This window comes from Peromyscus maniculatus, chromosome 23 (assembly GCF_049852395.1).
Source record: "Peromyscus maniculatus bairdii isolate BWxNUB_F1_BW_parent chromosome 23, HU_Pman_BW_mat_3.1, whole genome shotgun sequence".
Classification (NCBI taxonomy): domain Eukaryota; kingdom Metazoa; phylum Chordata; class Mammalia; order Rodentia; family Cricetidae; genus Peromyscus; species Peromyscus maniculatus.
Window position 1 is genome coordinate 61,918,397 of NC_134874.1, and position 22,155 is coordinate 61,940,551.

At 39.1% G+C, this 22,155-nt stretch overlaps 1 protein-coding gene and 1 long non-coding RNA gene across 2 annotated transcripts in view; both read right to left on the reverse strand.

Annotated features, from left to right (window-relative positions):
• LOC143270547 (vomeronasal type-2 receptor 26-like) overlaps positions 1–9,735 on the reverse strand; it is a 49,379-nt gene extending 39,644 nt beyond the window's left edge. Inside the window, exons 1-2 of the mRNA XM_076560903.1 lie at positions 9,096–9,735; positions 8,527–8,705 (exon numbers count right to left, since the gene is read on the reverse strand). Coding sequence (XP_076417018.1) covers positions 8,527–8,705; positions 9,096–9,101 — 185 coding nt within the window. The 5' untranslated portion in view covers positions 9,102–9,735. The remainder of the gene's footprint in view (positions 1–8,526; positions 8,706–9,095) is intronic.
• A 3,862-nt stretch (positions 9,736–13,597) lies between these two features.
• Positions 13,598–22,155, reverse strand: part of LOC143270552 (uncharacterized) — a 37,593-nt gene continuing 29,035 nt past the window's right edge. Inside the window, exons 4-5 of the long non-coding RNA XR_013047748.1 lie at positions 16,882–17,064; positions 13,598–13,741 (exon numbers count right to left, since the gene is read on the reverse strand). This is a non-coding gene — a long non-coding RNA (uncharacterized LOC143270552). The remainder of the gene's footprint in view (positions 13,742–16,881; positions 17,065–22,155) is intronic.

Below are 22,155 nucleotides of genomic sequence, written 5' to 3' on the forward strand. Positions count from 1 at the left end.
TTCCGGTGTCAGGCACCACCACCAAAACTCCCCATAGGACCCAGCAATCTACAAGACCCATGCCCTACCCCAATAGCATCACCCTGTGATACCAGTAGCTTCCTGAGACATACAATCTGCTAGCTCATATTGGACCAAAAGATGCTTCCTGAGACACAGAATCTGCCAGCTCTGACTGGACCAAGAGTTCTAATAAGACCAAGAGAGGCTCCCTGAGTCTCAGAATCAGCTACCTTGGACTGGACCAAGAGCAGTTCCCTGACATACAGAATCTGCCAGCTTCAATTAGAGCAAGAGCTAAGATTGGACCCAGAAGGGCCCCCTGAGACACAGACACAGCAAGCACAGAGTGGACCAAGATCAGATAGATCAGACACAAGCACCTCTTGCAACTATTGGAGGAAGAAATGAGTAGATGTCAGTGCAAAAATACATACAACAGCATTAAGAGAAATCTGGCATCACCAACACCTAGCCTGCCTGCAACAGCAAGATCTGAATATCACAATGTAGAAGAAGGTAACCTTAAAAATAACTAAATAAAGATGCTAGAGGCCTTTAAAGAGGAAATGAAATTTTTTCTTAAAGAAACTGAGGGAAAGAGAAATGAAGAAATCAATAAATCCCTTAAAGAAAGCCAAGAAAACAATGAAAAAGCAAATAAACATGTGAAGGAAACAGTTCAAGACCTGAAATTTTAAATAGAAACAATGAAGAAGACATAAACAGAGAAAATGCTGGAAATAAAAAATCTGATTAAACAAACAGGAAACACAGATGCAAGCATAACCAACAGAATACAAGAGATAGAAGAGAGAATCGTTGGTATAGAAGATACAGCAGAGGAAATGGATTCATTGGTAAAAGAAAACAGTAAAGCCAAAAGAGTCATAACACAAAATATCCAGGAAATCTTGGATACCATGAAAAGGCTAAACATATGAATAATAGGGATAGAAGAAGGAGAAGAATACCAACTCAAAGGCACAGACAATATATTCAACAAAATCATGAAAGATATTTCCCAACATAAAGAAGGAAATACCTATGAAGATACAAGAAGTTTATAGAACACCAAATAGACTAGAACCAAAAAAAAGTCTTCTAACCACATAATAATTAAACCACTAAACATAAAGAATAAAGAAAGAATATTAAGAGCACCAAAGTTTCTCCTTTCTCATTCAAGTGATTTAAAAAGGCAGACCAATCAGAATAACATCTGAATCCTCAATGGAGACTTTGAAAGCCAAAAGATCCTGGACAGATGTAATGCAGACAATAAGAGACTATGAATGCTAGCCTAGGTTAATATACCCAGCAAAACTTTCAATCACCATAGACAGACTGAACAAGATATTACAAGACAAAACCAGATTTAAATAATACCTATCCACAAACCCAGCCCTACAGAAAGCACTAGAAGGAAAACTCCAAGCTAAGGAAGTCAAATGTACACTCAAAACCACAAACAACAGATAACCGCAAAAGAAGGGAAATAAACACACACTACAACCAAAAAAATCACTGGTTATTAACATCCCTTAATATCAATGGACTCAATTCTCCTATAAAAGGACATAGGCTAACAGAATGGATACAAAATCAGAAACTATCCTTCTGCTGCACACACCTCAATTTCAAAGATAGCCACTATCTCAGAGTAAAAGACTGAGAAAAGGCTTTCCAATCAAATGGACATATGAAGCAAGCTGGTGTAGCTATCCTAACATCTAATAAAATAGATTTCAGACTAAAATTAATCAGGAAGGACACTACATATTCATCACAGGAAAGATCCAACAATATGAAGTCTAAATTCTGAACACTTATGCCCCAAATACAAAGGCACTCACATATGTAAAAGAAACATTACTAAAGCTTAAATCACACATCAAACCCCATTCATTAATAGTGGGAGACTTCAACACCCCACTGTCACCACTGGACAGATCTGTCAGATCAAAACTTAACAGAGAAATAAGGGACCTAACAGATGTTATGACTCAAATGGCCTTAAGTGATATCTACAGAACATTCTACCTTAACAACAAACAATATACATTCTTTTCAGCACCCCGTGGAACGTTCTCTAAAATCAACCAGATACTCAGTCACAGAGCAAATCTCAACAGATACAAAAAAATGGAATAACCTCATGCATTCAATTGGACCACCATGGCTTAAAGTTAGATTTTAACAACAAAAATTACAGAAAGCCTACAATCTCATGGAAACTGAATAATGCCCAACTGAATCACCACTGGGTCAAGAAAGAAATAAAGAAAGATATTAAAGACTTCCTAGAATTCAATGAAAATGAATGTACTACATACCCAATCTTGTGGGACACTATGAAATCAGTGCTAAGAGGAAAATTCATAGCACTAAATGCCCACATAAAGAAGTTGGGGAATTTCACACTAGTGACATAACAGCACACTTTAACAGCTCTAAAAAAAAGAAGCAAAGAAACAAGGAGGAATGGATGCCAGGAAATAATCAAATTGAGAGTTGAAATCATTAAAATGGAAACAAAGAAAACAAATCAAAGAATCAATGAAGGAAAGAGTTGGTTCTTTGAGAAAATCAACAAGATAGACAAACCCTTATCCAAGCTAACCAAAGACAGAGAGAGAGCATCTAAATTAATAAAATCAGAAATGAAAAGAGAGACATAACAACAGACAACAAGGAAATACAGAGAATCCTCAGGTCATACTTCAAACACCTGTATTCCACAAAATTAGAAAATTTAAAAGAAATGGACAATTTCCTAATTAGGTACCACATACCAAAGTCAAACCAAGATGAGAAAAACAATTTAAATAGACCACTAACCCCTCAGGAAATAGAAACAGTCATTAAAAGTCTCCCAACCAAAAATAAAGCACATGACCAGATGGCTTCAATGCAGAATTCTACCAGATTTTCAAAGAACATTTAATACCAATACTCTTCAAATTGTTCCACACAATAGAAACATACGGAATATTATAAAACTCCTTTTATGAGGCTATAGTTACTCTGATTCCCAAGCCACACAAAGATGCAACAAAGAAAGAGAGTTACAGATCAATCTCCCTCATGAACATTGATGCAAAAATACTCAATAAAATATTGCCAAATCGAACACATCAAAAAATTATCCACCATGATCAAGTAGGCTTTATCTCAGAGATGCAAAGATGGTTCAACACATAAAAATCTGTCAATGTAATACACCATATAAAAAAACTGAAAGAAAAAAACCTACATGATCATCTCATTAGATGTTGAAAAGGCCTTTGACAAAATCCAACACCCCATCATGGTAAAGGTCTGGGAGAGATCAGTAATACAAGGAACATACATAAACATAATAAAGGCAATTAACAGTAAGCCAACAGCAAACATCAAATTAAATGGAGAGAAACTCAAAGCAATTTCACTAAAATGAGAACAAGACAAGGCTGTCTACTCTCTCAATATCTAATCAATATAGCACTTGAAGTTCTAGCCAGAGTAATAAGACAAAAAAGGAGATCAAAGTAATATAAATTGGAAAGGAAGAAGTCAAACTTTCTCTATTTGTAGACGATATGATAGTATACATAAGTGACGCCCAAAATTCTACCAGGGAACTTCTGCAGCTGATAAACACTTTCATTAATGTGGCAGGATACAAGATTAATTCAATAAAAATTTAGCTCTCCTACATACAAATGATAAATGGGCTGAAAAAGAAATCAGAGAAATATCACCTTTTACCATAGTCACAAATAATATAAAATACCTTGGGGTAACTCTAACTAAGCAAGTGAAAGATCTATATGACAAAAAGTTCAAGTCTTTGAAGAAAGAAACTGAAGGCAATATCAGAAAATGGAAAATTCTCCCACTCTCATTGATAGGTAGGATTAACATAGTTAAAAGGACAATCTTACCAAAAGCAGTCTACTGATTGAATGCAGTCTCCATCAAAATCCCAACACAATTTTTCCCATACCTGGAAAGTACGATACTCAACTTCATATGGAAAAACAAAAACCTAAGATAGATAAAACAAACCTCTACAGTAAAGCAACCTCTGGAGGCACCACCATCCCTGATCTCAAGTTTGACTACAGCTTTAGTCATAAAAACAGCTTTGTATTGGCATAAAAATGATCTGTGGACCAACAGAATCAAACTGAAGACCTGACATTAATCCACTTGAATATGAACATCTGATTTTTGACAAAGAAGCTAAACTGTACAATGTGGACTGTATTTATGGTTTAAGGTTTTACTTTGATGCTAAAGGATCTTCAAATAAATCTTTAACTAAAAATTTTAAGGCTCAGATTGACAGGGATAAAACTATAAAATTCTAATCTTATACAAACTATGAACTTGGTATAAACTGTAGAAGATAATTAAGACACGGAAGTTAATGGTCAGTTGTAGTTAGATAGGCCCATAGGGCCGAGGAAATTGGCTCAGACCAGTAGCCAAGGCATGCACACAATGTACTTCCAACCTGGAGCAAACCTGGAGTCTGCATGAGGGCCTAGCAACAGGAGCTATCAGAGTTCCTGGTCACTGTCAGAGGTTCTGACTACTGTCAGAGTTCCTGATCATGCAGAGTCTGCCTAGGACCTAGCAACAGTCCTTGTCTAAGTTCCTGATCATGCCCAGCCAATGAGGGATGACCACACAGACTAGGCACTGGGAGGAGGGTATATAAGGGCTTCCCTGTTATTGAATAAGAGAGTTTGTTATTTGCCTTCAATGGACTCTTGGTTTCTGTGCCGATGATGCTGTGCCATCTCACCTCCTCCCCCAAGGGAGCCATTAGAATCTAAGCAACAGTCAGTTACTTTATAAATAATCAAACTTTTTACTGTGCTCCAAACTGTGGTTTTGGTAATGCTGAGTTTAAATGTAATTCATTTACAGAGGGGCAAGCCATAGCCTTCTGTACATGCTATCAAGGACAAGCACGAAGCAAGTAACTGAAAATAAGTAAAGTTTGTTTAAAATCAGGTATAGTTAATTAATTAAATGATGTCCCACACACTGCTCAGAGAGATCTGCTGAATATGGAATGTAGACTATTTAACAAAAAAGCTTCCCCTGATACACAAAAATACTAGCTTCTAGAATCAGCTTCTAAGACTATTCACAAATATGGTGGAAGAACATACTCCACCTTGACCTTTCCTCAGTTGTGCTAATGTGGACAACTGGGCTCATACCTGGCACACAATTTACCCACCACCAGGTCCGTGCCAAAATGTGGACACTATTGAGTTAGATGCCCTACTCTGCCCAGCCAAGGTAGGACAGTTTTCCCTAGTTCCTCCTTCACAGAAACATCTCTCAGACCTCAGGAGTCTGGTGTTTGAAGGTAGATGCTCCCCTGTGTGGCAACCAACGTCTTAATAGTGTCTTGTGTGTCACATCCAAGAAGTGACAGCCCTGCTCCCAACAGAGTCATAGAGACCACCATGGAGAATTCCAGATGGATGCTTAGGTATCAGGTAAGTCTCTGTCATTTTAACTGATACAGGGGTAGTTTTGATATACTTCCTGCTCAAATTTTTCTCTCTGATTTCTAACAAGTTGTTGTTTTATAAGTTTAGCAGAAGCAAGCAGACCTACCCAGCTCCTCCCTGTAGCTGGAGAGTTTCTCTCCAGCTCCCAAGTCCCACCAGTCCCAGAACCCACTTGTAAAATAAAGACACAGACTCTTACATTATTTAAACTGCTTGGCCATTAGCTCAGGCCTATCATTGTTTAGCTCTCACTCTTATATTTAGCCCTTTTCTATTAATTTATACTTTGCCACATGGCTCGGCTTATTGGTACCTTACATCTTGCTTGTCCTGGCGGCAGCTCCAGGCAGTCTCCCTTCTCCTTGCTCCTAGCTCAATTTTCCTGTTAGTCCTGCCTATACTTCCTGTCTGGCTATTGGCCAATCAGATTTATTTACATATAGCAATATCCACAGCACCTCCCAACAAGGCTACAGCTGCATGATCAGTCCACATAATATGTGAAAATTATGTGTTGTTTATTTTTAAATAATAGGTCATCTGCTGAAGAAGGCAGACTCAAGACAGGGTCATCTTGCTGACAGGCTTCATACTGAAAAAGATATCCTCACAAACTAGGTTTAAATGAAAACCAAACTGAAGCTATCATGCTATTATTCAGCAAAAAAGAAAAAACTGTTTACTATTCATTTATTAAAGGAACTTGCTTTTCAATCATTCTTCCTATTAACCAGCCATATATGTCTTCTGGTAAATGATTGGATAGAAAAAAAGGATTAAAGTTTATATAAGTTTGAGGGTCTTAGGAAGGGATATATTATGTACACACAAGTTGGAAAGGTCTGAGGAAGTGACTTATGCTATGTGAAAATAAGACTTAAAGATTTCTAAGCTTCAGAGTTTTATGTTAGTAGTTAGTGGAGTTCTAATAAGCTATTAATCTAGGCTTGGCAAAACACTGGCTACTATTATTATCGTCACAGGCCAAAATTTTTAATTTTCTTTCATAGTTTACTAAACATAGACTTAAAAGTGCTGCTGGCTGACTGTGCTGAAAATATCCATGTCATATACATATGACATATATATGTATATGTACACACACACACACATATATATATATATATATATATATATATATAGAGAGAGAGAGAGAGAGAGAGAGAGAGAGAGAGAGAGAGAGAGAGAGTGAGAGAGAAAGAGAGAGTATAAAACTTGGCCAGAAGAAAAAGTATTCATGTTTGTAACTGAGCACCATCCTTTGGGTCCCCAAGTTTTTACTAAGTCTATAAAGTACAAGTCTACCCCACCTGTACACAAACACTGGTTTTGTTCTTTTATACAATGAGGATTTAAGCACCGATTACAGACAGTGTTCATGACAATATATTTAAAACTTTTTTTTTTTTTTTTTTTTTGGTTTTTTTTCGAGACAGGGTTTCTCTGTGTAGCTTTGCGCCTTTCCTGGAGCTCACTTGGTAGCCCAGGCTGGCCTCGAACTCACAAAGATCCGCCTGCCTCTGCCTCCCAAGTGCTGGGATTAAAGGCGTGCGCCACCACGCCCGGCTAAAACTTTTATCTCTGAAAGTAAACTTAAAAAAATTAATGTAAGCTTCAGGAAGTCGTGACTTGAATCCACCTATGACAGATCAAACAGGCTCCTGAAAGAAGCTCCTGTCAGTTAACAGTTCCAGCTTTCCTCTCTACTGCCTATCCCTGAGGATGGACTCTCTCTTTCTCCTGGCCTTGGGACTCAATCTGCCTCCTGCTGTAGCATGATACTGAACTACATACAGTCTTTCCATCCTGTAAAAGCATTCCTAAGAGAACTTTAAGTGCTAAATAAATTAGGCATGTATGTTGGCATTTTTCTTTTCACATACTCCATAATACCACAACTACCAGGACTACAGGTCTGGAAGACTGTTTCCTGTTCACAGAGCAGTGCATGGATTGGACCTTCAAGAAGATACTTCTCAGCAGAGGACAATCTTAATCTAGAATTAATGTTTAAATGAACAAAGGTACCAACAATAGCAACAATAGATAAAAGTAGGAAATATGGAAAAGCAAGGCCAAACAAATCCTCCACAATATCATAAGAAACCAACAAATGAACTCAAAGATACTGAGAGAGACCAAGTGCCAGATGAGTAGTTCAAAAGGCAAAAAGATGATGTCCTAAAAGAACATAGAAACAAGCAAGCAAAACCAACTGGGCATTGAGACAAGATGCAACACTGTACAGGAAAACAAAGGCTGAGGGACAAGGACAACAGCAATTGTACATATACATATATATCAAAGACTCAGTACCAAGAAAGTCAAATCCTAAATGGAAACTGAGATTCTTCCAGGGGGGAGAACAGATAGAAATGTTGGAAATGAAAAACACAAAACCTCCAATAAAAACACAGGGGAAAGTGACCCCAGGAGAACTGACTAAGCAGAAGACAGACTATCAGGCATGAAGGATGTGATTTCAAAACACTGCATTAAAATATCAATAAGGAATTAATAAGTAATAAACATGACCACAGTGTCCAAACTCTGAGATATTTTAAAGAGACCAATGCAAGAACCTGAGGGAGAGGAGATGCTAAACCATGTACTAAGGACATGGGGTTTTAGCAGAAAATATCCAGGTCTGTAGAAAGAAAGAGACATTCCTACAGGAGTCATTTAGATTCTCAAAAATATGAGAACAGGGTGGAGCCTCCCCTTGTCAGGTTAGAGTCAATGTGTGAAAACAATATAAGACTGTCTGTGGACTCACAGAATGGACAGACACAAAAATTGTTTTCCCTCTTTGATCTCTACCTGACTAAAAAATAAACAAAAGGAAAGCAAAGGTCTGTAAGATGCATAATGAAGGAGGAAAGTTTGCAAATGAGTTTCACATTTCTGTGTATACAGTTCATTATACTCAAAGGAATTACATGTGCACAGAGGAGCATACACTGTCATGTAGCCAGAATACCCTTAGCACAGTCACACAAATACTTACAGAAATTTATCAAATATATCTGGTTTGGTATCAAAAAATATATGGCTATTGTAGAATCCTTCCATTGTGATGTAAATGGGGACAAATCCACCTAGGATGATGTCAGTCTTCATGTAGGTGCTGGGCTTCCAGTAATCAAAGCATCTCTGATGATTCATTTCACCTAATGTAAACAAAGACTGCAGGAGTAGGAAGAGACAAAGCAAAGAAAGGGACATGTCAGGGTCTGCTCCACACAGAGACAATGTCCTGCAACTAGACTGAGCTGTGGAGGAGATGATTGGCTTAGGTCATGGAACAGGCTCAGACCTCAACAGTGTCATAGGAGACTCTGTATGCTACAGCTGTTCCTGATGTTGCATCAGGTTCTCAGGCTGCACATAATCTATTGTTCTCATGAAAGACAAGGGCACAGACAGTAGCAAAGTCCAGACAACTGAGGGTAAGTCAGAGTGCTGAGCTTCTCCCCAACTGTAACTAGAGTGGCCCTGAATTTGCTGGCTTTTTCTTGCTTCTATTTCCCTCTCATGCATATATGCTCTGGGGATCTTAGTCCTGGGGCTCTTCACCTGCATCCTCTATGCTGGTGGAAAACATGTTTGTTTCTTTCTTTCTTCCCCCACCTCTATGATTTCATAATTGTCCACAGTGACTTTTCAAGAGCACCACAGCCTGAGACAGAATTGTGGGTCATCAATCCAGATGGTTTGATTTAGATTGCTGTTTTGGAAGACACAGATAAAAATCATAAACACTGAGAAAAAGCCATAGCTAGCCGCAACAAAGCATGCACTTGTAATATTCCATACAATGATTTCACAAGAGAGTGAAGTGGTGATGTCAGTTTCTAGTGTCTGCCATTCAAAAGTACAGTGAACTTGTATCAATCTTGACTCCCTGGTCTGTTCTCTCCTCCTTGTAGAAATAATTATGAAGATGAAGAAAGGAGTAAGGATGTCCAGAAAAGTCCAGAAGATCATTTCCCACCTCAAATATTCAAAATATTAAGGTTCCAAAACAGTAATCTGTGTTCTGCTATTAGTGCACTCTGGTACCTCCTTTCCCCTCTCTATATATATTTTGTAAAAATTCACAATGAAATAGAATCATGCTTAATTTCTACACCTCTTCCCTCTCTCCTGTAATACTATGCATCAGAAATACAGTTGATATAATTTCATGATTTTGTTCTATATTACAGATAATTATTATATCGTATAACACAAATCAAATTTTTATATATGTATATAAGTTACTTAGATAGCAACAATTTATGAAAAAACAGGTCATGGGTTTTCAAGGGGCAATGAGGACTACACTGGAAAATTTGGAGTACATAAATGGAAGGAGAAATCAAGTAATTATATTCAATAAATAAATAAATGGATGGATGTCTCTTATGTATAACCTTACAAAATTTTGATTACTGGAGTCCTTAAAATATACACAAATTACTTTTCAATTCAACACTGTATATTATTATTATTATTATTAGCTCTTCTGCACACAGCTTGAAGTATTTCTTTAAATTAACCCTCTTTTGACACTGAAATGTGTCCTTTGACAAGCAATTCCTCAACACCCTGATATTCAGCCTCTCACAGTCACCATTCAAACTTAGGTCAGGGGATTGACTTTAGGATCCAGTTTTGAATGAGGTCAGACAGCATTTGGTTTTTTGTGTCTAGCTCATGTTCCTGAACATAATCTCTGCATTCATCTATATGTTCAAAATAATAGGATTGCCTTTCTTGAAAGGTTGATTGCTACTTATATGTATGTAGGAATACACACACACACACACACACACACACACACACACATATATATATATATGATGTATGTAATAATAGTTACTAATGATACAACTTCTGATAATCAAGGAGCCCATGGAGAGCTGTATGGGAAAATATGAAGGGAGGAAAGGGAGGTGAGAGCAGGCATGATTATATTACAATCTCAAAACCAAAAGAAAAATGTTTCTCTGCATTAAAAAAATCAAATAATACAATATCTTGTATTCATGTGTTGAAGGACAATCAAGTCATTTCTAATTGTGTGCACTCTAAATTATGCTTCAGTAAACATGAATGGAGATGTGTTCTTGACCAGCACATGTCATGTGTTGTTTTCATATGTATGATGGTGGAATTACCCACTTAGTGTATACAGTGAATTCTCTATTTTTAACTGACTGAGGAATTTTTATGTTATTTTCCCTGCTAACTCTGTAATATTAACTTTTTTCTCTGTTTTACTTAGGGTTTCTATTACTCTTATAAAGGAAAACAATTAAATTTTGTGGCTCTCTTACAGTTCAGAGGTTTACTTCTTTATCATCATGGTAAAAAGCAAGGCAACAGGCAGGCAGACATGGTGCTAGAGCCGGAGCTGAAAGTCCCTACATATTGACTTGGAAACAACATGAAGTGATCTGATTCACTCATCTTGAGCATACATGAGAACTCAAAGCCTGCCTCTACAGTGACACACTTCCTCCACTAAGGCCACATCCACACCAACAAAACCATTAATAATAGTGCCCCTCCTAATAGTGCCCCTCTGTGAAAAACCATCCCTCACTGCCTCATTTCCTCCTGAGTACTCTTGAGTAGGAGCAGCAGGAAATATTAGTTAGGATAGAGAGGAAGAAACAGAGAGAAATGCAAGATAGTCGACTATCTCTGCCCTAGGGTATATCAAGGAATGCCAAGGCGTGGAGCAAAAGGTTTCCCCTCTGCCCCCACACAGACAAGTGCAGACCATCTCAGACACCTGCACTCAGGCCCATGGTCCAATCTCTATGCAGTCCTGTGGTGGTATTGTGTTCCCTAAAATATTTTGTATCTTAATAAACATATCTGGATGATCAGAGAGACAGAACAAGCCACAGCCTGCCTCACTTGGTCAACTTCTCAGCTGGTCTTGTTTCCTCAGACTGGAAGCTTCTGTGTCCTCATCCCAATGGCTCTCAGCTGAATTGCTGCTTAAAAGCCTGAAGCTTAACCAGCCAAATGCTTAAGCAGGCCAAATGCTTAAGCAGGCCAAATGCCTCTAGTTCCTGATCCTCATGCCTTATATATCTTTCTGCCTTCTACCATCACTCCCTGGGATTAAAGGCTTGCTCTCTGGGACTAAAGGCATGTGTCACTATGCTTGGTTGTTTCCAATGTGGCCTTGAACTCAGAGATCCAGAGAAATTCTACCTCTGAAATGCTAGGATTAAAGGCGTGTGCTATCACTGCCTATCCTAAGTATCTAGTGGCTTTTATGTTCTCTGACCCCAGATAAGTTTATTAAGGTACACAATATTTTGGGGAACACAATACCACCACACATACCTGCTAGGTAAAGCCACTAGAAAACCTAAAAATGGGCTCCAATGTGTCCCCCCTTCTTAATCTATAAAAAACAATGAGCCCCCATTAAGAGCTCACAGCAATATCCATACCTGTCAGGTCTCCCAGTATGGGAGTAGAGGATGATAAAGATGGCATTTCTTTTTCAAAATGGGACTAAGGTGACTAAAGCAGTCCTGGCTGCACAAGCCCTTTAAATCCAGAAACTCCTGATGCAACTGCATCAGTCTTAAAAACACCAATAGCTTCATCATTAACATTTAAAGGTTAACATAATTCTAATATGAATATTGCTATACACATTAACAATTCTCTCAATCTTACATCTTAAAGCAAACTCTTATTAGAACCATTTGAATTTCTTGCTAACAAAACATAGGATAAACTTCTGATGTATTCACATCAAACTTAAATACTTTCTTAACCAAAGAAGGGTGCATTAATATCAATAAATTTATATTTAATTAATTTAATGTAAACATTTTAATATAAACATTTTATATTAACATAATGATTCTTACATGAACATTACTATACACCATTATTATTCCTACGAACATACATTCAAAGGCAATATTCTCACTATTGCCATTAATACTTTCTTACAAACACTGTACAAAAACAATTTCTTAATAGAACTATACAAAACATAACATTAATTCACTCAAGTAACACTAAAATATTTTTAAATTAAATAGACTGAGGAATATTAACACTCCTTCTTTTCTTTATAATTTATTAGACAAAAAACAAATTTCTCTATTTAAATAGCTCCATTTTAAGCAGTTCCATTTTTAACACAAAACAATTCATGAATCACCACAGTTAGTAAAGCATATATGCATTCACAAAGCTAAATCTTGAGACTAAGTAAAAAATAAATAAAATTTTCCATTTAAACATTTCCATTGTTAACACAATTCCATAAAACTGTTCCTAAGTCACCACCATGGATACAGTCTATATGCATAAGTAAATTAAAACTGTCCCATTTTTAAGAAATCATTACTGTCCAAGTCACTTCTTAAGTCCAAAAATTCAAATAATAAATTATGGTAAAAGCCTTCCAAATATGAAGAAACCCATAACCAAAACCTTTTTGGAGTTTTACCTTATTTTTTTGTAAGTTCAAAAAGTTCAAACAAATTTGGTACTAGAATTCCACTTCCAAATATGAAGAAACATTTTACAGTCAAAAACTTTTTGCATTTAACAATTAGTTCAAACAAGCATCTCTGCAACTTTTGTTCTCAGGCCAGAGACATTTTTAGTTACAGCGGCATTTTATGGCAGTTTTTCCTTCAGGGTGAAAGCTGTTAGTTCCATAAGTGCTGGTTGGTGCAAAGTCCTCTCAAAAGAGACTTTCTTTTAGCTATCAAATAGAAACTGCAATGCTTTTGCTGCTAGCTCAGGTTTTTCAGTGCTGTGTTGATATTACACAGGTCTCAGCTGTGGATGCCTGACCATGGCCATTGTGGTGGCTCTGGCATCTACCATTCTTAGGAGCTTTTGAAGTTTCTGAAACAGCCCAGACTGCTAGCTTGCAGTTCGCTATGGACACTGTTTTCTGTATCCTAGGTTCCTTCATCATATACATTAAGCATAGACTCACATTTAACATTTACACTTTTACACAAACTCACATTCAACATATAATTATTTATATTCTTACAAGCTTATACTCTTAAGGCAACTCTACAAGACTACCTTACCAAATATACTCCCTTCTTCCATTTTGTTATGTGGGCTTCCAGCATGAGGCCTGGCTGAGATTACAGGTGGGGTTTTGGGGCTCACAACATCTGAGTTATAGGTGTTTCTTTCCCCATCAATATCCAGATTAATGGAATGTCTTTCTAAAGCAAAGATCAGGATTACATGTGGATTTTCTCTCTTCAAATTAAGCAAAAATACCTCACAGGCATGCCCCTCCATTTTGGGGTTTTAATGAATTTCAGATGTAATAAATTTGACAAACAGAAATAGCTATCACATCTGCACCCTTGTGAACTTGAGACACAATTATATCTAATATGTCATGATTAATTTCCAAATGTAAAACAATAACCATGTTTTAATATTTCCTAAACATGATGTAATTATTCAGAGTACAACACAAACACATTATGTATTAGACCAGCTCAAAATTATGCTTAACATGATTTAATTATCCCTTGTAGTTGGAGTTTTCCTGTGTCCACCCAGCTCTTTCAGCAGCTCAGACCTAAGTAAACACACAGATTCTTATATTACTTATAAACTGTATGGCTGTGGCAGGCTTCTTACTATCTAGTTCTTATATCTTAAATTAACCCATTTCTATTAATATGTAAGTTGCCATGTGGCTTGTGGGTTACTTGTACTTTACATCTAACTTCTCATGGTGGTGGCTTCTCCTGACTCAGCCTTCCACTCCCAGCATTCTCCTCTCTGCTTATCCTGCCTATACTATACTTCCTGCCTGGCTACTGTCCAATCAGCATTTTATTTATCAATCACTTAGAGCAACACATTCACAGCATAGAGAAAGACATCCTCAGCAATCCCTTACAACTGCAAACACATTATAAAGTTAGAATAAGTGGCAATGTCCCTGGAGGGACATTCTTTTAGTATCTCAAATTTAAATATGATAACTTTCAATATTCTCCCTCTTTTTTAATAAATTTAGTTTTATTTATTTGTTTATTTTTGTTTTACATCCTAACCAAAATTTCCCCTCCATCCTCTCCTCTCAGTCCCTCCCCCCACCTCCACTCTTCCTGCTCCCCATCCATTCCTCCTTCTCTTTTTTCTCTTCAGAAATGGGCAGGCCGCCTGTGCATATCCACCTGCCATGTTATATCAAGTTGTGGTGAGACTAGGCATGACTTCTTACATTGAGGCTGGGCACAGCAGTAGGAGGAATGGGTTCCAAAAGCAGGCAATAGAGACAAGCCCTGCTCACACCATTAGGAGTCTCACAAGAGGATCAAGTTATACAACTGTAAAAAACATGCAGAGGGCTTAGGTCAGCCCCATGCATGATCCCTGGTTGGTGGTTCAGTCTGTGAATCACTATGAGCCTAGGTTAGTTAGTTCTGTGGGATGCTTGTGGGGTTCATGACCCCACTAGCTCCTACAAATATTTAATTGTTTATTCATTAATTTATGTGCATTTGTGTTTTGACTTCATGTTTGCCTGTGGGAGGGTGTTGACTCCTCTAGTCCTGGAGTTACCAACAGTTGTAAGCTGCATGAGATTTTTTTCATTCTTTTAAAAATTATTTCAAGCCGGGCGCTGGTGGCGCACACCTTTAATCCCAGCACTTGGGAGGCAGAGGCAGGCCGATCTCTGTGAGTTCCAGGCCAGCCTGGGCTACCAAGTTAGTTCCAGGAAAGGCGCAAAGCTACACAAGAGAAACCCTGTTTCGAAAAACCAAAAAAAAAAAATTATTTCATATGATAAGTGTATAGAAATCTTCTGATTGGTATTTAAAATAATAATATCTATCTCTCTATTTACTTACTTAGTGATGAGGAAATAAAAACATATATACAATAGAGAGAGAATGAACATAAAATACATGCCATGCCATGTATTTTGTCATTCTGTTCCTATGGAGGTCAATAAACAAATTAGGAGGAGTCAGCTCTTTCCTTCCAGCAAACTAGCCATCTCATTGGCCATTCCCTGGTACTTTTCATGATTGACTCATGGCTTTCTGCCTTAGAGGGTTTTCTTGTGGTTCTGAAAGTTAGAGAATATTTTAATATTAAGGGCATTGTGAAAAATTTATGCAGAATTTTGTTTCAAATGAATGATAATATTAAGAAAAATAACAGGCACTCAGAGTTGAAGGCAGGAAAGAGCAAACACATCAAGCCAGCCACTTGGAAAGTTCTGCTGCCTCCTTGGCTGGTGTCTGGGAGTTGGGATTTCAGTTCATCTTTATATTTATATACACATGTATATGCAGTTAGATATGGTTGTACATATTAGGTATATCATATAGATACTTATAAAAATATGTACATAATTATATTCATAGTTCTGCATTCAACATGCATACCATATACATGCATAACAATGCCACAAAAGTTGTTTGTTTCTTTTTAATTTCTTGTTATGCCAATTTACTGTACATCTAATTTAATTTCAAAGTATAATTCTGTGTGTGTATGTGTGTGTCTGTGTGTGTGTGCATGCAAAGTTGTAGACACGTACATGTTTTTAAATGTATGAATATGGGCACATATTTGTGAGTGTTGTATGGAAACAAGCATGTGTGTATTGTGGCACAATATGATGGTGCCCTCATGCTTTATGATGGGGTCATAGCATTATTACAGTGGGGTGGGGCATGCTTGTTCATGCTTCATTCTGTGCATGGAACTTTCATGCTTCTAGAGCACTGATATTGTCTAAGATGTTACTAACAATGTGTAGATGTTTCAGGGTCTTTCTGCTGTGGGATGTTCTCTATGGCAAATGTATTGTTCTGATTGCTCAATAGATAAAATACTGATTGGCCAGTGGCTAGGAAGGAAATATAGGTGGGACTAACAGAGAGGAGAAAAGAAAGAACAGGAAGGCAGAAGGAGTCACTGCCAGCTGACTCCAGGACAAGCAATATGTGAAGATGCCGGTAAGCCATGAGCCATGTGGCAAGGTATAGATTTATGGAAATGGATTAATTTAAGATATAAGAACAGTCAGCAAGAAGCCTGCCACAGCCATACAGTTTGTAAGCAATATAAGTCTCTGTGTTTACTTGGTTGGGTCTGAGCGGCTGTGGGACTGTCAGGTAATAAAGATTTGTCCTGACTGTGGGCCAGGCAGGTAAACTCTAGCTACATCTTTCTAAGATGGATATCTACAATCTATGTCACATGCTAAGTCCCTCGGATACCATTTGACATCAAGCACAGATAAGTTTCAGTTTCTCCTTCCTCCTCGAATGCACATTCAGATTATGGTAAATCATCCCCATCAAGTAAGTCTAAAAACACTTACTGGCTATCCAGAACTTGGTGAAGAGCAGGAAATTGTGGGTGCCCAGGATCCAATGATAGTGACAGCAAGACTTCCAGGTGGGATGTTACTACTGCAACTGTTACCACAGGCATCCAGGCTGAGACAGCAAATGGGTATCCCTGCTGGGTAACTATATAACTTCTCTTCTTCCAGATTCTGCTGCTGCAGACAGGAAAAGGATTTCAAGCTCTGTGATTAGATTGCTGGTTTAACTGAGGTCACCTTCCCTAAATTCTGTTTGGCATTGAGGGTAGCACAATGCTTACACTTCATCTAGAAATCACAGGAAGAATTTCCCCACAGTTTTGCCTTTATAACTGAGATTTGATTGGTTGAGGACCAGTAGAAAAAGATGTTAATTCAGTTTTGTTCTCTTTATTTTTACATGCCACAGTTATTAAGTGTAGTTTTCCATCTTCAATAGGACAGAGGAATGGAACACTGTGATACCCTGACCTCAGATCTCTAAGATGCCTCCTTCCCACTATCCTTCAAATGTCATGTTAGGGCAAGAAAAAAAGCATCTATGGAAAAGAAGAATAAAAAGAAAACCCAACAATGAGGAACTGAATTAGAAGCATTGCTGGAAATCTGAGACCAGCCTTCAGGGATAAACTTTCAGGGAAGGAGAGAGGCATGAGGCAAAGGACAGTGGGAGATTGGGAATGAATATGCTCAGAGTCAGATATGTCTATTGTATTCTACTCCTCATCTCCATTTGTGTCTGTTAGAAATGATGACAACAGCTGAGGCAGAGTCAGCACTATCCCAGGACTCCACTTTCCAAATGGGACAGGATCAACTGCTGATACACTGCTATCCAGTGAGTGACAGCCTCAGAAGTCATCAACTACCATGATGAGAGGAGGTAGGGAAAGCCTCATGACTTTCTGCTTTCTGGTCAATCCCACTTCAAGGTGTGTTTAATGATGGTGAAGGGACAGGCTGGAGGGCAAATTTCAAACAGCTCTGTTCCCCAAGACCCAGGTACTGCAGATGGCACAATAAAAGCCTCATGATAAGAGAATCTTGATGATAAAGTGAGTCTCATGAATAGAAGCAGTATTGGAACTGTGTTCATATGGACTGAGTCTGCCCCTTCCCCATGTCCTTCCTCATCTCAGCAGTGAACTTCTGGAGCAGGACAGGATGATTGGAAGGGAAGTTGTCCACAACCAATGATGATAACTGTAGACTTCAAGCACCTCCCCTAATTACCCAAGCTAGGAGGTGAGTTCCCAGAGTTAGCAGACCCTGCAGAAGAGGCTCTGAGTGGGCAGATGCCTCCCTCAAGGAATTTGGAACAGACTCAGGGCCAAGACAGGCAAGGCTGGTATTAGCCTGCAGGAGAGGCTCCTGTGGCTCTCACAGAGGGGGGAAATGCACTCTCTACAGGCAGGCAGAGGTGGGGGAGATAGGGGCAGTTGGGAGTTTACTGCCTGCACACTCTGAATCTAAATCCCCCTCCCTTCCTTCCTAAGCCAAGTTCTTCATTGGCTTCCCATTTTAACCCCTCTCTGTCCTGGTAATGCATAGAAAAATGTTAAAGATACATTATGATTTAAAAAATTATGATTTTGTTTACACACACACACATACACCGAGACAAAAAAACATGAATTTTGGTCATTTCTGTTCAATGGTTACAAATACTTGCCATCATTTAAGAGAATTGGTTACAGATTATTATTGGTTAATATAAGAAAAAACTGGGTCAAATTTCAAGCAGAAGATAACTCAATGAATTAAATAGAAAAAGATATTTAAAGATGTAATATGTTTATAAAAATTAAAGGCTTAAGTATGTCTTGAGAGATGGTATAATTTTTGTATTGGGTCTGTAGAAGTAGTTTAACATAAAAATATGGAACATTAAAGCTAAATAAGTTATGAGATTTGAATATAAATAAAGTTTATATGGGACTAAAGGTTATATGGGGTCTATAAGGTTTTCGGTATGGGAATATAAAAAGAATATTTTGGGAAGAAGGAATATATATGAAATACAACTTCAGTTAGATGAAATTTCTAATGAAGCAGAGGGCTAGATTTCTGACTTTAGAAGGAGGATCTACCTAAAGGCTCCCATTGTGACCACAGAAGCTCATGGAAATGGCACCTTGGTTTCAAGTCATTTTGGGGTGAGGAATGTAGCAGGAATGAAATAGCTATACCATGTGACATCAGCATATGGACATTCTACTGTCTCCTGGAGAGCCCTGGCATTCCATGTGATGTCACCAGTGTTGTGGCAACACCAACTGTCATTGGGGCCTTTGTGGTGTGTCTCATGTTTCACCGACAGACATGCTGACTAGACTGAACAGGATTCTTGGGAGACAGGATGGCGAGCAAAGGGAGATCAGAGGGAGGCAGAAGGAAGATGGCCTTCAGTCACCATGTCACACATCAAGAAACAAATGGTTCTGGGGAAAGCACAGTGAGTCCTGGGAAAGGGAAGGGGAGCTCCTGAAGGAGGAAGGCTTCAGCTGATCCTTCCAGGAGTGGAGCTCAGGAGAGGAGAGTTTCTGAGAAGCAATGGGCCTATCCTGGTCCTCTGAGTTCTTCAAGAGCAGACCCAGAGTTGAGGATTTTCCATGGTTAGTTTGCAGAGAGCCAGGGAAGTTAAAGGCTGAAGCTGCTCTGTTGAGGGCCCTCTGCTTTCACTCTGAGTGGGAAGGAAGCACAGAGGGACTAAAGAGGTTTCAGTTCCAGCCCTGCACTTCACCCACACTGGATTTCTTTTGGTGTGTGTCACTAATAACAGGGAGAGTAAAGTCCTCTGGCCAGAGCTAGAGAGTCTCACATTTTAAATAACAACCACTGGCAGGGCAGGAGCCACCAAGTATTGCCACATGTCAGTGACCCCTAAGGTTTCTAAGTTCCTGCCCTCTCACTAGCCAGTCCTCTTTCCTCTACCTTGAGTTCAGGACTGGGACATCACTCTTCCTGTAAGTATTTGTTCTTGGTGACTGACAGCTCACCTGGGGATGCCCAGTCCTTAATTATTTTCAGTCATACCTATTAGTAGTTGATAACACTTTTGCTACCTTCATGATGGTTGAAATGTGTTCTGCTGAAGGTTTTAGCAAAAGTTCCATCATTTCCAATATGACTTATCATTGTTCTGACAGGACCCACATAATCATCCACCTTCCAATACATTGTAACTGCCCCGTGGATCTTCTCTAATGTTCTTGTTCATCTCATGGAACAGATCTTCCTACCCCATTATCCTGAGCTATTTTCTTAGAATCCTTAATTTCTCATCTTATTAGCTTGGGATTATAAGAATGAGAAGAGCCATTTTTGGGCAGTGTTTGGAAAGTGACTCTTGCTCTCCACACATGATGAACTGTTGAATTAGAATGAACTAGATTCTAATGAATCAGAGAGATCTCAGGATTGGAAGGAGGAGGTGCTGAAGGCCTTCCCTTGTTATTCAGGAAAGGCTCCTGGAGAGGGCAGGTTGGCTATTGGTGAATCGGGGAAGAGCTTGTTATCAGATAGGTGATGACCATTGGCAGTGGCCCTAACAGTCCATTCTCTGGAAATTCTATTGTATCCTGGAGAGCCCTTGGCATCGTCTGTGAAATCACCAGAGTCTGGGCAATGCCAACTGCCCTTGAGGCATTCACCAAGTACTTATAGAGTTCACCAAATTGACATGTTGGCAAGACTGATCACACTGATTGGCAGAGAGAGTTTTCTAAGGAGGTGAGGCTAGAACTTGACCTTCTAGTATTGGGGTTCAGTAGCTGTGATCATGAAGCAATGGGCCTATGCTGCTTATCCTGGTTCTTAAAGAGCAGATTCAAGGTGGAGGATTCCTGATGGTTAGTTGGCAGAGGGCCAGGGATGGTCAAAGCTGCAGCTGCTGTGCTGTGACCTCCTTCAGTTCATTCTGAGTGGCAAAGAATGCAACAGGAGGCCCAGAACCACTAATGTGGTATCAGAATGGGATGTTGTTGCATTTTATATCTGATGTAAATACTAGGAAGGGAAAGTTTCCATCCATGTACCCAGGTCTGAGACATTCAGTTCCTTTTAGTCATGGACACAGGTTATGAGGGCTGTTAGGCGAAGAACACTAGGGACTCCTGGACTTCCTTGCATCACATCAGGTATGAGATGACAATTCCAAACCAACATGGCTGGCCTTGCTTATCTATTTCAGGGCCAGTGGGGCTGCAGTAGGGGCTGAGGCATATATCTAGCCATAGTGATTGGAGTCAGACACATGGCATATGAGGACCAGCTTAAGGATCTGCTCTGATCTTTGAGGGCTTCAATGGATTCCATGCATTTCCTCTTCCTCAGGCCTCCTCTTGGGACTGCACATGATGATCTTGGCTTATGCCATTCATCTCTAGAAAATCACTTGTGTTTATGTACCTACAGGGGCTGCTAGGAAGGCATCATCCACAACTTTCTACCTCATTGAACAGGAGCAGCAGCTGAACCAGGTGGAAAAACTGAAACTTCAGCTACAGATGATGACCAATGACAGGAATGAACTGCGTGAATTCCTGGCCCATTACAACAATGAATTGAACAACAGGTATTCATCGTGCCTGTTCTCTGGTGAATGCCTTGACCCTCCTGTGTCAATTCCAGCAGTCCTTAGGTCACTGGAAACTGCACCTGCAGGGTGACCTGCACAAACAAATTTTCCTGAATGCATCTGAGAGGCAGAACTGAAGTCTGTAGGAGTGAGAAGGGACACAGGCTGTTCTGCTTCCTCCTTATGAAAACCAGAGCCTGTGGCCTGAATCACAATCCACAGAGAGGGGCAGTAGGGTGTAAGATCACAACATGCATTTCAAGAGACCTTGACAGTGTTGGCTTGTAGGAGATGCTGGGTGCTCTGAGTTTAACCTGAGTCTCTGTATTTGACAAGATATTTAGTTTTGCTTGTTGCTCTGGGAGCAGCTTGAAGGGCCTGGTGGTCATACTTGGTCCATCTCTGTGTGTCTGGAAGGCCTGCTGTCCATCCCAGCTCCTCTCTGGTCTTGTTCCTTGTACTGTGAGACAATGCCACCCACCTGCATTTCTCTGACATCCTAACTGTGGGTTTGTGTGCATGTGAATTGCCCTCTAAGGGGCCCAAATATCGCAAACATGGCAGTGTCAGGTTTTGCCCTTTTCACTTCCCTCTCCCTTGATAAACCATTAGATTAGATTCCTAAATTTAGTCCCCAAAGTTCATTCCCTTTTTTGGACACTGGCTCATTCTTAAAAGTGAACACCAAA